The following is a 15,882-nucleotide window of genomic DNA, read 5'->3' as shown; positions in this document are numbered from 1 at the left end:
GCATACAAAAATATTATCTCTTTACCAGTCCGAACTGAGGCCCAACCACTATACAGTCCAGCTTCCTAAACAGCAACCATAAGCTTGGAAGAAAGTGTTTTTATCTTTTATAAACACATCTGGTATAGCTGACCTACATGATTATTAGCTCCCACCAAGATTTGCAGTAATTAAATATCTCATAACACTTTTCACAGAAGTTGGGGTGTTATCCTTGATACAGGCAAATGTTCTGCCTTCTTAAATTCCCCTTGCAATTTCAAATAGATACATTATTCTTCACTTCCTGTTATAAACGATTATGAAGTGTTGCTGTATGCTGCTAAACAGCTGCTGCATTCATCCCATAGGTTACAGCATTTCAGTGGCTGGTGAAGTGATGTCAACATGTAGGATCCGATTCTCCAGAGCTTTTCACCTTGGATCATCATTTATGCATGTATAAATGTACAGTAGATGTAAATCATTTCCCTTTTGATTTGGCAGCATTTTACACTCAGGTGGTGCAAGTGTAAATTACTATCTAAGGCGCAAAGCAGTGATGAATCAGGCCCATATGGCGCAAGTGCTTTGAAGTCTTTCAAGAAGAAAAGGTGATATAGAACAACATTAAAAAGTTATTTGCATAATACCATAGCAGATTTCAAAAGACTGTCTTTTCAGTAGAATTCCATTGTCTTCTGAGCTCATGGGAATTCTTCTGAAACAACAGTCTTTTGATGGATGTTCAGATACTATGATGATGAGCTCTATGTAATTGCCAACAGAGGTAGAAGACTAATCTTCCATTCACTGAAAGTCCTTAATGCATCTATTCAGCAATGTAATGTAGTCCCATTTGAGGCCTGCAAGCAAAGGTTTTGAGTTGAAGCCTTTAAATGACATTATGGAAGTGAGACAAGGGGGGGTGAGGTACTGTCTTTTATTGGACCAACTTCTGTTGGGTGAGAGAGACAAGCTTTCGAGCCACACAGAGACCCGAAAGAAAGTTGTGTGGCTCGAAAGCTTGTCTCTCTCACCCAAGAGAAGTTGGTTAATGAAACAAAAAGATATTACCTCACCTACATTGTCTCTCTAATATCCTGGGACCGACATGGTTACAACCACACTGCATACAATTCTGGGAGTCCTACAAGACCTGCTGTCCATACTAGGGCAATTTTCCCAAATATTCTAACTGGTTTAAAACCTGGTTCAGCTCAACCAGATTTAAAACTGTTTGGGGCATAATATAGACCACGTTTTGGTGACTTGAGCCATATAAGTGGAAAAGTTGAATAATTTCAAAAAAACAGCTCTAGCAGGAGTGGTGAATGAATATCTAGGAGGGTGGAAATCCTGTTCTATAAATTTACAAATTATACATTTTTAGCAAAGAGGATAAACTTCATGAACATTGCTATCAAATTTCCCTTAATAAATAGGTAGCCAGTTTATTTACCAATGTTAACACTATAATAATAGAATTAAAATTAATTAATAATTAATTAATAAAATTCTAGCATTGTTGTGCCAGTCTGTGTATGTCAACATTAAACAATGAAATGTTTACTATGATTCGGACCACAACTAGTTAACTGTAGAGGCTAATTTCTAACTAACTCTACAAGCTGACTTTTTTCAATCAGCATTGTAATTGGCACATGTGCAGACAGGAAATCCTCAACACTACTAAGTTTCCCAGTCTATTATCTGAGACACCTGGTGTGGGTGTGTTGATACAGAGAAAATACAATGAATCATACCCCGACTGCCCATCAATTAACCAGCTTTAACTGTTAATGTGTTTAATTCTTAAAGGGTGGAGAGCAAAAGTGAACACTGAGGAAACTTCCGTTGTTAGTTTCCAGAATATAAAACAAAATTTAGTTATTCTAACGTTGCTTTCTAATACTTAGTTTTACTTTGAATCAAAGCAGTGAATTGGATTTCAACTGACCTGCAGTAGTATATTAGTCAGCTTTATAGATTATGGTTAAGGTTAAAGCCAGGTTTCTTTTATCAGCTCAATTTTAAACAGCTCCCACTTCCAACTTTGCCAAAAGTAATTCAATCCACCAGAAATTCACAGGTGTGACTATACACCAGGGTAGAATTTTACTGGCAAGTCTGAGGCAAATCAGATAAGATGTTTGGGAAACATGCAGGTGTGAAAAATGAAATGATCTCAGTTCTTGAACATTTTTCTAAAGGTTTCAGGCTTGTCGCAACTCTAAAACAGCATGAGCTTTCTGGTCTTCGCAAATACTTGTGCCTTTGATCTGTTATGGGAGAAGGGAATTAGTTATTAATATAGTTTTTAACGGACCTTAAAGAACCCCATTACTTTCAGATGGAGAGCCACAATAGTAGCACAACAAAGCAAAAGTTGATCAGGATTTATAACCTACATCCCTCTCTCTGTGTTATAGGGATACAAAAGAGTTAGTTTAACTCAGAAGAAAAGACAACTAGGATGGCAGCTGTGGTTTATTGGACAGTCCACTGAGTGCAGTAAGTCAGGACATCCAGTTCCTATCAATGACTCCTGTCACTGACCCACTTAGTAAGCTTAGGCAAATCACAATCTCTTTGGTTCTGATGAAGTGGGTTCTAGCCCACGAAAGCTTATGCCCAAATAAATTTGTTAGTCTCTAAGGTGCCACAAGGACTCCTCATTGTTTTTGCTGATACAGACTAACATGGCTACCACTCTGAAACCAACCATTATAATGCAATATCAGGAGAGGAAAGAGTATCATAGAAGTATTATAATTAGAATAATAATTAAATCATGGTAAAACTGATTTTTTTTCAGTGTCAGACAGATTTCTTGAGCAACAAATTTAAATCTTATCTGGTCTGTTAAATCCAATCTGTTAGCCAGATTTCTCCCTGCTTCAGCTGATATATCCTGCCATAGATATGCATGGATCTTTACAAAAATCGAAGACAATAGGTCCTGTACTCCAAAAAGAGTACAATCTAAACAAGGGACCACAGGAAGTGAAGGCAAATTGACAATGGTAGTGATGGCAGAGTTGTGGGACGTGAGGCAGAAAAAATGTTTTCCATTCCATGTACTGGAAGCCTTACATTATATATTACTCAATACTTTGGACTCTACACGAATTATGCTTGGTATTTTCTATAACATTTGATGTAACTGAAGTGGAAAACCGGTTTCATTTCATTCTTGATTATAAAGTTTTTGGTGACTAGTTTAATGACTTGGAGTCTACCATGCATTTCTGTATATGGGACTGATTCAGGTATCTGGCTCACCTCAGGTGAGAGCAGTTTAGGTGAGTGGAGGACAAACAGTTGAGCTCTTCACTGGGAGAGTCTGAGATACACAAGTACCTCCAGCTACTACATTTCCTGTGAGATGTTGGGGTTCTTAGAGAAGGCTGCCTCTCTCTCTCCCCCCCCTAACTGGATGCTGAGCACTGCAGTGGAGTTTAGAGGCAGCTAGCAGAAACGGCAGCCCCCTTGAACATCAGGATAAAAGGGAACTTTTGGACTGTAACTGAACAAGACAAGCATAAGAGAGTGAGAATCAATGGCCAGGTGCTAAGTCCTGTAGAGGGGGAGGCTGTTTGACACCACACAACACCAGGGGTGAGGGATTTCATTTCAAGAGTGGAAAGCATTTTTAAGAAGCAGTTATTTTAAAATGTTCTAATTTACCTACTGCCCACATCACTGTGTCAAAGTCATCCATTTCTTCTTCGCCTGAGTCAGTATATTTCCAGGTAACTTGCAGTTTGCCGCTCTTCAGCTTTTCAACTTTACTTGGGGTGCATTTCTTTAAAAATCTTGTACCACACGATTCCATGTAATCGGTTACTAAGAAGGACATTTGCTGTGAAGTAAAAAAAAAACCTAAACATTTTTTTATTTAAAAACAAGCAACTTTTAAGTCTTCTCAAAAATCCACAACTTATTTGTGCTCATTAAAACCTAGTGAATACATCAACCACGTCGAGCATACTTTGTTATTTCAAACCTATGCAACCTTGTAGCTTCCTAAAAAAACCCTGATCATTTTGATTTAAACAGCTGTCCCCTGAGGACCTTTTTCTTTGTTTTGGCTGGCCTTGCCTTAGAATATACCACCTCTAGCCTCATTCAAATTGCATAGGAAATAGAGAATGTAAAATATCAGCATGTAAAAATACAATTAAGTTTTTTTTCCCACCATTAACAGAAAACCTAATGTTCATGCCTTTGGGATTTCTCATGCTGTGCCAGAGCAATCCAGTGAACCTGACAGAACTTGGGGATTTCTCACATGACAGACAAACTGAGGTCCTGACAAACTACAGTGGTGGGATAGAGTGTCACTATAATTTTAAGAATCAGTATATTTACACCCACTGCAAGTCATGTCTTACAGCACAGGTAACACTTTGGCCTTAATTTTTAATAGTCCTGTTTTGCCAGATCTCACTGGTTTCACAGACACATTCTGACCACAGTCCAAACACTGGGCTGATCACGAAGGTAAGTCTTTATATTTATCCATGGCAAGAGCTGTTTTTTTAACAGAGCATTGCATCAAATATTCCACAATCAATTAGCAATGTGGTACGCTGTGGTATAATTCCCTTGTATACAATCAGCTTGGGAGCCTTGCTACATACTTTAACTCCAATGTGCTACACGCTACATGGGACCTTAATCATCACCAAGGGGACTGAAAGGGCTGGAATGCATGATCATTTTGCTATTAATCGAGGACCAACTCAAATAAGATGACAAAAATGCTAAAAAATTCCTTTTAATTTCAGTTTTGCCTTTTGGCGTTTACATACATGTGTTTTTTCATTACCCTCTACAGATCTTTTGATGCATCTTTGGCCCAGTATAGTACCAATTAGGTGGTAGACATGTCATCATCCGTACTGACATGAGTGTACACATACCAGTATGTGTCTTTTATACACAGGGTATGATTCCCAAACTCCAGTCTTGTTTACTATTTGTACCCTCTATTTTGTTTTGTAGGGCATCTATGACTACTATTTCTCTTTAATAAAGCTGCTCTTAGACAGCATTGCTTCTGCAGAAGGTGACTAACATTATCCTACATACACCACTCCCCTCTGGGCAAGCAGTGAGCAAAAACCAAATGTCTCAAACTAGAGAACCATAGATGTGTGAGTGAACTGAATTATGTTGCTGCTTACTTTCAGATAAAGAACAGTGTGTATGACAGCTCTGATGTCCTATTTACAAGCAACTATTCAAAACAGTCAGACTGGGATTTTAAAACGGTTCAGTGTTGTGTAGACAGCCAACATCATCTACTGCACTAAGCATGGCCAGTAAATCCCAAGATGCAATCCTTATTCCATCAACAGACCTATTGCATAGCCTTGTGATAGCCACTTAGTCTCTGTGTGTCAGCTTCTCCATCTATAAAAAGGGAGCAAGTTATACTTACCTGCCTCCTAGAATGTTAAGCGGATTCAAGTGTGTAGATCACTTTTTATATATCAAAAGGTTATAAAGAATCAGCTAATTCAACTTAACATGGTCAGAATTTCAGTTTTTCTGGTAGTCTGAAAATGGGAAACCTTTACATAACCCAACTAGCACAGAGCTTCCTGCGGCCACTACACCTATCATACGCCTCTGCAATAACCGTGAAATTAAGGTATCCTGAAAAGCTTTACTACAAAAGGAAATGGTGGTTTTTCAGGAGACACCTTTGATAAATGTGTTTGAATCAACGCCACATCGCTGTCAAGCCGTGAACTGCCCCATTGACAGGTTTATTCAAAGATGTCATTGCTCTTGATTGTAGTGAGTCAGGTTGTATTTTATCATATGAGTTGTTTATTACTTATAAACAAGGATATTATCACAAAACCACCCACACAGAAGAAATGCTCATTCTTGGCTTATACGTTAACATTTTATTTTCGAGCTAAAAGTTGTGGCTGGCAATACAGTAGCAAATGCCAATGTTATTTCTCTTCTGAAACCTGGTATATCAATATTACCTCATCAGTCTCTATCAGGCTCAACCTAGTTACAATCTGACTACACCTATCTCCAGACCTGTTTTGCCTCCACTCCTCCTCGTGTTTAAACTGTTATCACATGTATTGTTTCTATCCACATAAGACAAAGTTCCACGGGAAAAGAATATTCTCTAAGTGTTTTGTAAAGGACTCACATGTTCATGGCACTCTATAAATACCCTAAGATTTTTATGGATTTACAGGTGTAGACTTCATAGCAAGATGAGAATAAATCCCAGAATATTAGCCAGTTTAGGCTATGTTTTGTGCCTTGTTTCAAATTCTTGAGATGTATTTTAAAATCATCTGCCCTATCTCGTTTTCACAGAAATATGGAAAATATTCTTTTTAAAAAGTTTGTACTTATAAAACAAACCATAATAATCTTTAACATGCAACGATTATGCACATCTACTATATACAACTGTTTACAAAAATCCAACTAATTACAGTGGGAATGACCGCTATAGCTAGTGTTGCATATTGGTTTCAATTCTAAGCCTCTGTTTTCAGATGATTAACTTTCCAAAGGCTTCACACTTCCAGCTGAAATTTTCTAGGCTTGTTATCTGAATGAGAGAGAATTACTTGGAAAGTTTAAGCAAGAATGGTTCAGCCAGTACAAGAGTGGACACTAAGCTAATTTTGGAGAAAGAGCCTTTGACGCTTTGAGCCATGGGACAACCAGAGCAAATCAAATTGGCCACTTCCCTCTTGCTTGAATTAAGTAGAAGAAAAAAAGAAGTACGGTCTAGTGGTCTGAATACAAGACTAGAACTTGGTTGTTCCTGAGTCAATGTCAGTTCTGATCCAATTCCCTTTGTAGCCTTGGGCAAGTCACTAGACCTCCCCTCCACACGTCCCCTTTTGTAAAAGGGGGTTAATATTTATAACACACCTACAAGGTAATATTTTGTGAAGGAAAGTGCTGCTATTTCTATAGAAGACAAAAACACCCCACACATCTCAAGAGATTTAAGCTATACCGATCGTTACCTGATCAAACCCTCGAAGTGGGATACTTCTGACCATGACCGTGGTATCCTGTCCAATGCCTGTGAGAAAACCGGCACACTCAAGGGACACATCTTTTGAATCATCAATTAAAGGAATATAGATTACGTGATTTCAGATGAAAAACAACCAAAACAAGGATATTGCCACAAGGAGACTTGGATTATTCTAATCAATGAAATATCCATGGCAATAACGTTGCTGTTGTATAAAGAAAGAACAAAAGCAAGCTAGTGTTCATATTACAGGAAACTTCACAAATAAATGTTTGCAAGACCCTCAGAATGCACCATCATCTGATCTGAATTCTTATGACTGTACTGCTCAAAATGCAATTAATGTAGTTTAACCACTGATGCAGGTAAACAGTTCAAGAGTGGGGGAATTTAGACAATTGAGCCTTCACAGAAAAAACAAAATATGCCAATCGTAATCATAAATCATTACAGCTTTTACAAAGGATACAGCTAGCTCCAACCACCAACCTGTTACGGAAAAAAATATAGCAGTGAAATGAGCTTGTGCATATTTTTACACAATTGATACAAAATTATTTTCTGGTGTGTAGTATGATTATAAGATTACAGGTTTGATCTGCACATTTGACATTGTTAGATGGAAACAGTAAGAGTGTGGTTTTCAAATTCCAACATAAAGACAAACATGCTAAAAAGCGTCAGATTTCATTTCGAACCTATTTTATTAATGAAAAAAATTGATAGGTTTATAAAAAATGGAGTTGTTTTTATCTTGTGAAATAAAAGATCTAAAACACATTCTGAAAAACAAAACAGATAAAAGCACACACACACACAAAGTGGGAATAACGAGGGGTTAAAATGAATCATGACTAAACTCATTTATTGGGTTGCAAATTACAGGTAAAAGCTGGCTGCTTGGAGCAAAACTGTTTTTTTGCTTATGTTCCAGCATAGATTTTGATGTTAAGTTAGATTGTAAGCTTTTGGGACAGGGACCATCACTTACTATGTATTTGTACATAGTGCAGTGGGGTCCAGATCCATATTGGGGCCTCTAGGTGCTATCACAATACAATTAATAAACAGAGACACAAAATGGGATTGCAACAAAAGTAGAGGATCTGTGACTCTTCTAGGCACGGACTTTTGTAGACCTCTATCATATCCCCTTTTGGTAGTCTCTTTTCTAAGCTGAACAGCCCCAGTCTTTTTAATCTTTCCTCATACGGTAGCTGTTCCATATCCATAATAATTTTTGTTGCCCTTCTCTGTACTTTTTCCAATTCTAGTATATCTTTTTTGAGATGGGATGATGAGAACTGTATGCAATATTCAAAGTGTGGCCGTACCATGGATTTAGATAGTGGCATTATGATATTTGCTGTCTTATTAACTATCCTTTTCCTATTGGTTCCTACCATTCTGTTAGCTTTTTGACTGCCACTGCACACTGAGCAAATGTTTTCAGAGACCTATCCACAATGACTCAAAGAGCTCTTTCTTAAGTGGTAACAGTTTATTTAGACCCCAGCATTTTGTATGTTTTTCAATGTGCATTACATTGAACTTATCAATACTGAATTTCAGCTGCCCTTTTGTTGCCTGGTCACCCAGTTTCGAGAGATCCCCTTGTAACTCTTTGCAGACTTGAAGTCTTTAGATCACAATCTGGAGACTTCAACAGCAGAGTTAAGGGAAAGTGGGGGGGTCAGCTTTTGTGGCCTGCATCATGCGGGGGGTCAGACTAGATGACCATATTGGTCCCTTCTGACCTTAAAGTCTATGAGTCTATGAGTCAGTTGACTTTGAACATAACTATCTTGAGTAATTTTATATTGTCTGCACTCTTTGCCACCTCATTGTTTACCTCTTTTCCAAGATCATTTATGAACATGCTGAACAGCGCTGGTCCCAGTACAGCTACTTGGGGGACCCTGCTATTTACCTCTTTCTACTATGAAAACTGACCATTTATTCCTACCCTTTGTTTACTCTCTCAACCAATTACTGGATCCACGAGAGAACCTTTCCTCGCCTACTTCGCTGAAGAACCTTTGGTGAGGGATCTTGTCAAAGGCTTTCTGAAAGCCACTGGATTACCATCATCCACATTTGTGGACATACTCAAAGAATTATAATAGACAGGTGAGGCACAATTTTCCTTCGCAAAATCCATGTTGACTCTTCCCCCAACAAATCGTGTTCATCTGTGTGTTAGATAATTCTGTTCTTTACTATAGTTTCAACCCATTTGCCTGATACTGATGTTAGGCTTACTGGCCTGTTATTGCCAGGATTGCCTCTGAAGTCTTTTATAAAAATCAGTGTTACATTAGTCATCTTCCAGTCATTTGGTATAGAGGCTGATTTAGGTGTTTACACACCACAGTTAATGTTCTGCAATTTCATATTTGAGTTCCTTCAGAATCCTTGGGTGAATATTATCTGGTCCTGGAGACTTATTACTGTTCAATTTATCTATTTGTTCCAAAATCTCCTCTACTGACACCTCAATCTAGGGTTGTGGCTACACTCGAAACTGCCGCGGGAGCACTTTGAAGTGTGAGTATGGTCGCACGCCAGCGCTGGGAGAGAGCTCTCCCAGCGCTGCAGGTACTCCACCTCCACGAGTGCTGGGGCACTGTTTACACTGGCGCTTTACAGCACTGTAACTTGCTGCGCTCAGGGGGGTGTTTTTTCACACCCCTGAGCGAGAAAGTTGCAGCGCTGTAAAGCGCCAGTGTAGCCATAGCCTAGGACAGTTTCTCAGATTTGTCACCTAAAAGAATGGCTCAGGTGTGGGACTCGCCCACACATCATCTACAGTAAAGACTGATGTAAAGAATTCATTTAGCTCCTCTGTAATGCCCTTGTCTTACTTGAGTGCTCCATTAGCACCTCGATCATCCAGTGGCCTGGCTGATTGTTTGGCAGGCTTCTTGCTTCTGATGTACTTAAAGGTTTTTTTGCCGTTAGTTTGTGTGTCTTTTGCTAGTTGCTCTTTAACTTCTTTCTTGGCTTGACTTACTAAACTTTTACACTTGACTTGCCAGAGTTTTTATTCCTTTCTTCTCCCTCAGCGAGATTTGACTTCCAATTTAAAAAAAAATGTCTGTTTGCCTTTAACTGCCTCTTTTACTCTGTTTAGCCATGGTGGCATTTTTGGTCCTCTTTTTTTTTTTTTTTTAATTAATTTGGGGTATACATATAGTTTGAGCCTCTATTATGTGGTTTTTAAAAAGTTTCCATGCAGTTTGCAGGCATTTCACTCTTGTGACCATCCCTTTTAATTTCTGTTTAACTCGCCTCCTCATTATTGTGTAGTTCCCCTTTTTGAAGTTAAATGCTACTGTGGTGCGTGTCTCTGGTATTTTCCCCCCTGCAAGGATGGTCTAACACATAGAGGTCTATACAATCATGAATGGTGTGGAGAACATGAATAAAGTAGTATTGTTTACCCCTTCACATAACACAAGAACCAGCGTCACCCAATTAAATTAATAGGCAGCAGGTTTAATACAAACATAAGGAAGTACTTCTTCACATAATGCACAGTCAACCTTTGGAACTTGTTGCCAGGGGATGTTGTGAAGGCCAAAATTATAACCAGATTCAAAAAAGAACTAGATAAGTTCATGGAGGATAGATCCAGCAAAGGCTATTAGCCAAGATGGCCAGGGATAAATCCACACTCTAGGTATCCCGGTTTTTACAAATGCCTGTAACAGCACCTCATTCAGTGCAGCCCTAATCCTGACAGAGAGATACTAGCAACAGAGGGGCTGTGTCAAGGACACAGATTCCTTGCTCCGTTGACAATGTTCAATGGGGAACATTTGGTACTGTACTTCGAACCCAGAATTCACAAATGGGGCTGGAGGAGCATTAGGGTTTTCCATCTTCAGGGAAGATTCCCACCACCAATTTAGAGGTTAATAGTCCCGAGCGTAGAACAGCTATTTCATGCCTCACAGCAACCACAGACTGAAAAAAATAAAATAAAAAAATCTTGTCTGTTTGACAAGCATGATAAATAAACCCTTTACTTAGAACACAGTATTTCATCCTCCTTTAATGATGAAGGTACTATTTAAGAATTGTTTGTAGAGCACATATATTTCTGAAAGAAGTCACTCTGCTACCTGTGATGTCCCTGGTCTTGAACCCTAGCCTGGGAGTCCCTGGCCTCCACCCAATGGCTACTGAAACTAGGTGGGCTAGGACTAGGACTATCGCCCCAGCCGGGCCCCCATCCACGGGAGCTCTGATTGGAGGATTGCCCAGCTCCACCAATTGGTCCAACTACACTATCTAAGCCAGGAGGAGGAGCAGGAAGTTTGTCCGAGCAATAAGGTAGTTTCCTGTTATGGCTGCATTGGACCTTGCACCCAGTCTCATTCCTGCTCTGCTCCTGGCTCCTCCCTCACCTGCACCTTAGCTCCTGTTCCCACCTTGCTTCTGCTCCATTCTTGATCCTTGCCTACTCCCCCCCCTCCACTCATCAGTGACCAGTCCCGGCTCTGACCCCAGCCTCCACCTTCTGATCCTGACCCTTAGCTCTGGCATTTGGCATCTGACCTCAGCTCCGATCCTCAGCTTCAATTCCTGGTTCTGACTCGGGCTTAACCGCTGGCTGTAGTAACTGGCAGTTGACTCCAATGCTGACCCTTGCCTTCGTTCCCCAACCTGGACTGCTGTTCCGCCCACTAGACCTCACTCCTGCTCTGACTACTAGGCGAGACTGCCTACATCCTGGTCCATAAGAGCATCTTGACAGTAGAAAACTGATCAATAGTGTAACTGTGTTTGGATTTAAGAAATAAAGTAACATAAATCCTCTCAAATAAAATTTAAAAAACCTTGCTCAACATCAGTCAAATACTGTACAGTAAATGACAAATCCTAGACAGGGAAAATTTAGTTGTGGCTGGCCTAGTGAAATTAGCTCTTTGGTTTTTTGGAAGAGGCAAGGTGATGCTAGAATGGATAATTCTACGACAGAGCTAATCCCTACCAGTACAAATAATATAATTCCATTTTTAAAAAATGGCTTCTCTCAGAATAACGTTCTGGGTGCCCTGCAGAAGCAACTCATGCTCACCAGCATCATGAGAGCTGGGTGACAGGAATGTGTCTGGAGTTATCATCTGAAGCAATGCTGATAAATCTTGTGAAGACAGTTGAAGCTTGCAACTGTCCAGTTAATGTAAAGTATTACTTAACTTCTACAATAGATGGGCTCAGGGGATCAGACCAAGCTTTGGTTAACTAAAAAAATCTGAAAAGGATAGACTATCCAGTCCAGGAGACTTAAAGAAGCCTAATACTCTGCCAGTCTCCCATGTAGTACATTAACAAGCACTTCTGCACCCCTGTATCAAGAATCCTAGCAACAAGCTTAATAAACTGTCGATGAGAAAATGACTGACATTCTTAAATCTCCCTTGAAAACCTGCATTAGTTACAGAATCTGGAATTTAAAATTCAGGCCCTTATTCTAACACAAACAAAAAATGTAGAATAGCAGAAGTCATACTGGGGGTGAGGGGTTTCCTGAAATTGAATGCTAAGAACCTATTTGCATTCAAAATGCAGACAGGACAAAATAGCAGCACTGGTTGAGCTTATAAATATTATTCAAAAACTCTTTAAGGAGCTCATGTTTACTGAATTAGTGATTTTTATTTTTAAGAAAACAGTTAATATAATACAACTGTATCGTACCACCGATTCTATAGGAACTATTAGCTCTTCTTTATTGTTTAACTATTGTTAAAATTTTGGATTTATATGTATTTTGGCTTTTACCACATTATTTTTAGGTAACACTCAGATATGTAGTTTGTCTGTCTCTGAAGATTGTATATATCAGGATTTTCTTGCTTTAGCTTATTACAAAGAGTTTGGATAATCATGGATTTATGCACACTGCCATCTATTAAACCACATCCCTTTTAGAACCTGGGAGTGAAATCTGGTACTACACTCTGTTGTTGTTTTTATACTCTTAAATCCCATTGTTTGGCAATAAATTCAACCAACTCCTATAATTTAACAAAAACTATATTTAAAGAATAACAGTTCACTAATTAAGGAAATTCCCCATTAAGGATCAAAATACCTAGATAGGTACACCTCCACCTCGATATAACGCGACCTGATATAACACGACTTCGGATAGAAAGCGGTAAAGCAGTGCTTGGGGGGGGGGGGGGGGGGGGGGCACCCGGGGGGATAAAAGGAGGTTAAATAAAACGGGTTTTCCCCTATAAAAGGGTAAGATTTTTTGGCTCCCTAGGACAACGTTATATCGAGGTAGAGGTGTATTATGGGATTCAATAAGGAGGCATTAAGGTAGTCTCCATTTTTTACATTGATCTTTAGCTGTACATCCAGGCTTTTAAAAGAACTTTAATGGTATCTGAAGCAGGGGTCAGAGTATTTTTAACATCTGGTTTGGCTTTTTTAACACCCACCCACCTTTTCTTCTTTCTGTTTCTAGAAAGGGAAGGCTTTTAGAACATAAGGAGCAATGCCACCACAGAGAAGGCAGAAGGAGGCAACAGCTGCCTGAAGATAATCCATTGAATAGAGGTCTTCTTCCACCAGTGGTTTTCCTCAATTAACTCTAAATCTTCCAGTGCCAACAGAATGCTCCCTTGCTGCAAACTGTACAGACGCAACATTTAAAGAGAAGGGATCATAAGAGGGCCAATACATTTCCAAGATCAACCTGCAATATCAACATCTGTATTGTTTTTTTCTTTTGTGTTTTGCCTAACTGTTGGTTTAAGCAGAATTTTCCAGGATGGTGCTTGCTACAGCATATTTGACATGGAAATAAGCTATCATATTTTGCCTTAATATTAAAAATAGTTGTAATATAAAATGCTGGATGTAGATATACGTTTTTGCATAAAAAGGTACAACTGGTTTTGAAAACTGGAAGAGCCATTAGCCCTCATGAAAACGTACTGGTTTGAACGTTTCAAAACACTAACACAAGAAAGCCTTTAAAAAATTGAAAAATTGAATACACATTGCCATTAAAACCAATTACACTTTAGTGAGACAGTGTGGTCCAGTGGAGAGGGCATTGAAGTGGGGGTCAAGGAATTGGGGACTCTACCACTGACTTGCTATGTGGCCCTGGGCAAGTCACATCCCCACTCTCTGAGGCCATGAGGGAAACTCAGGTTTGATAGGTGCAACTCCCTCCACTTCAGGGTTTTTATTATGGCAGGAGCAAGGGTGATGCAGAACTGGCAAGGGAAAGTACATCTGATGACACCCAGGAGCCACATCTGAGGCTAATTAAAGGGCACTATCACCTGGCGAGTGGAGCTAGAGCGCAAGGTGTGAGAGAAAGATGGAAGCTCTGAAATGGTCTTGAAGAACATCTACACAATCCCCACTATAATTTAAACAGCAGTAAGAGGTCGGGGGAACAGGTGGCGCTAAAAGGGAAACTCAAGGTGGTACATGTCAAAGTTCAGTCAATAATTTATCTCTCTCGGAGATAAATTTGCCCAATGCTAGGGCACCTGGATTTATCTCTGAATGGAAGGTGCACCTTCCTCCTCTAGCACACAATGGGCCAACTTCGCCTACAGCAATTGCAAATGCTGAAAAACACAACACAGTCTCTATAAGGAAATATTCACAAGGAGTAGAACAAGGACTTGGGCATACATTTGCTCTCCTCTTTTATTAGATGAGAAGTAGATGCAAGTCAGTGGCCATATATAACACCAGCAGTTAATCTGATTTACAGCCCCTCCTACAAACCAATAGGCTCCTTGACATCTTCAGTGTCAAAAAGGCAGGATTAAAAGCCAGAACACAGCCCCTTCACACCTGCCAAGTCTCTCTCATTTGGAGGAAGACTCCTTCAGTTTGGATTGATTTTATGGCAGTCTTTCAGTTCTGGCTATTGGTGTGAAGGATTTTATTGTGTGTATATATATCAGGGGATTTTTAAGACTCTTAGGTTGGTTGGTTGTTGGTTTGGTCTGGTCTGGTCGTTTTTAAGTCTCCCTTAGAAAAATAATTGAAGATTGACAGCCCTGTAATTTATATGTTGCTAAATACAAGAGATATGTAAAAACAGCAGAATAATTAGAACCCAGATCAGAATGCAAACAAAAGGTGTTAAACTGAACCTTGGGAATATTTATAAGGAAAATAAATTGGACAGAAAAAACCCTTCTGAATGTGAACAGCTCCCTCCTTCATCAGTTTCACCACAGGCTGATAAAGTACAGAAATGCTACTGTAGCCCCTCAGGGCTTATTTTGACTAAAGCTTAGGAATGCAACATATAAACACTAGACTCCCACATTACACTGTTACAACTTGCATTAACAGCGACTGGACAAAAGCCACATTTTCATAGAAACATCTTATAGGGATAAATCTTGTGTTTAGTTTTAAAAAAAAAAAACAATTTCCTCACATAAATCATGCTCTCCCAATTCAAGAGGTGACTGATATACTGCAAACAACTGCAGATTTAATTTCCTTTTAAACTGTACTGAAGGGTTCTGTTTATCTGTTGATGTTTAACTGAAGACACACTGCATTTCTGTATTCAAAGTAGCCAGAACTGTAAATGGCACCTAAATTTTGTTTCAAAATAGCAATTTCAGCTTCCTCAGGTGACAGAGATATATTTAGTTCCTGAAATCAGCTCACTAGAGAAAGTTAAAAATAGAAACATCTTTATTTGCCTATAGCACTAGCAATCACGTACTTCCCATCATTATTTGTATTGTGCAGTCCCAGGCACAGATCAAGACCCCACTGTGCCAGATGCTATACAAATCGAGAATAAAAAGACAGTGCCTGTCCAAAAGAGCTTACAATTTAGTAGAGTA

The 15,882-nt window shown here is 39.3% G+C and overlaps 1 protein-coding gene across 2 annotated transcripts in view; it reads right to left on the bottom strand.

Moving 5' to 3' along the window:
- TXNRD2 (thioredoxin reductase 2) overlaps positions 1 to 15,882 on the bottom strand; it is a 48,849-nt gene that overhangs the window by 22,209 nt on the left and 10,758 nt on the right. For both annotated transcript variants that reach the window (XM_024217896.3, XM_024217897.2), the window contains exons 9-11: positions 7,491 to 7,510; positions 7,008 to 7,099; positions 3,670 to 3,844 (exon numbers count right to left, since the gene is read on the bottom strand). In XM_024217896.3, the coding sequence (XP_024073664.2) occupies positions 3,670 to 3,844; positions 7,008 to 7,099; positions 7,491 to 7,510 (287 nt within the window). The remainder of the gene's footprint in view (positions 1 to 3,669; positions 3,845 to 7,007; positions 7,100 to 7,490; positions 7,511 to 15,882) is intronic.

The sequence above is a fragment of the Terrapene carolina genome, unplaced genomic scaffold (genome assembly GCF_002925995.2).
Source record: "Terrapene carolina triunguis isolate 2854851 unplaced genomic scaffold, T_m_triunguis-2.0 Scaffold234, whole genome shotgun sequence".
NCBI classification, from domain to species: domain Eukaryota; kingdom Metazoa; phylum Chordata; order Testudines; family Emydidae; genus Terrapene; species Terrapene triunguis.
This window is presented reverse-complemented; position numbering and strand designations above follow the sequence as displayed.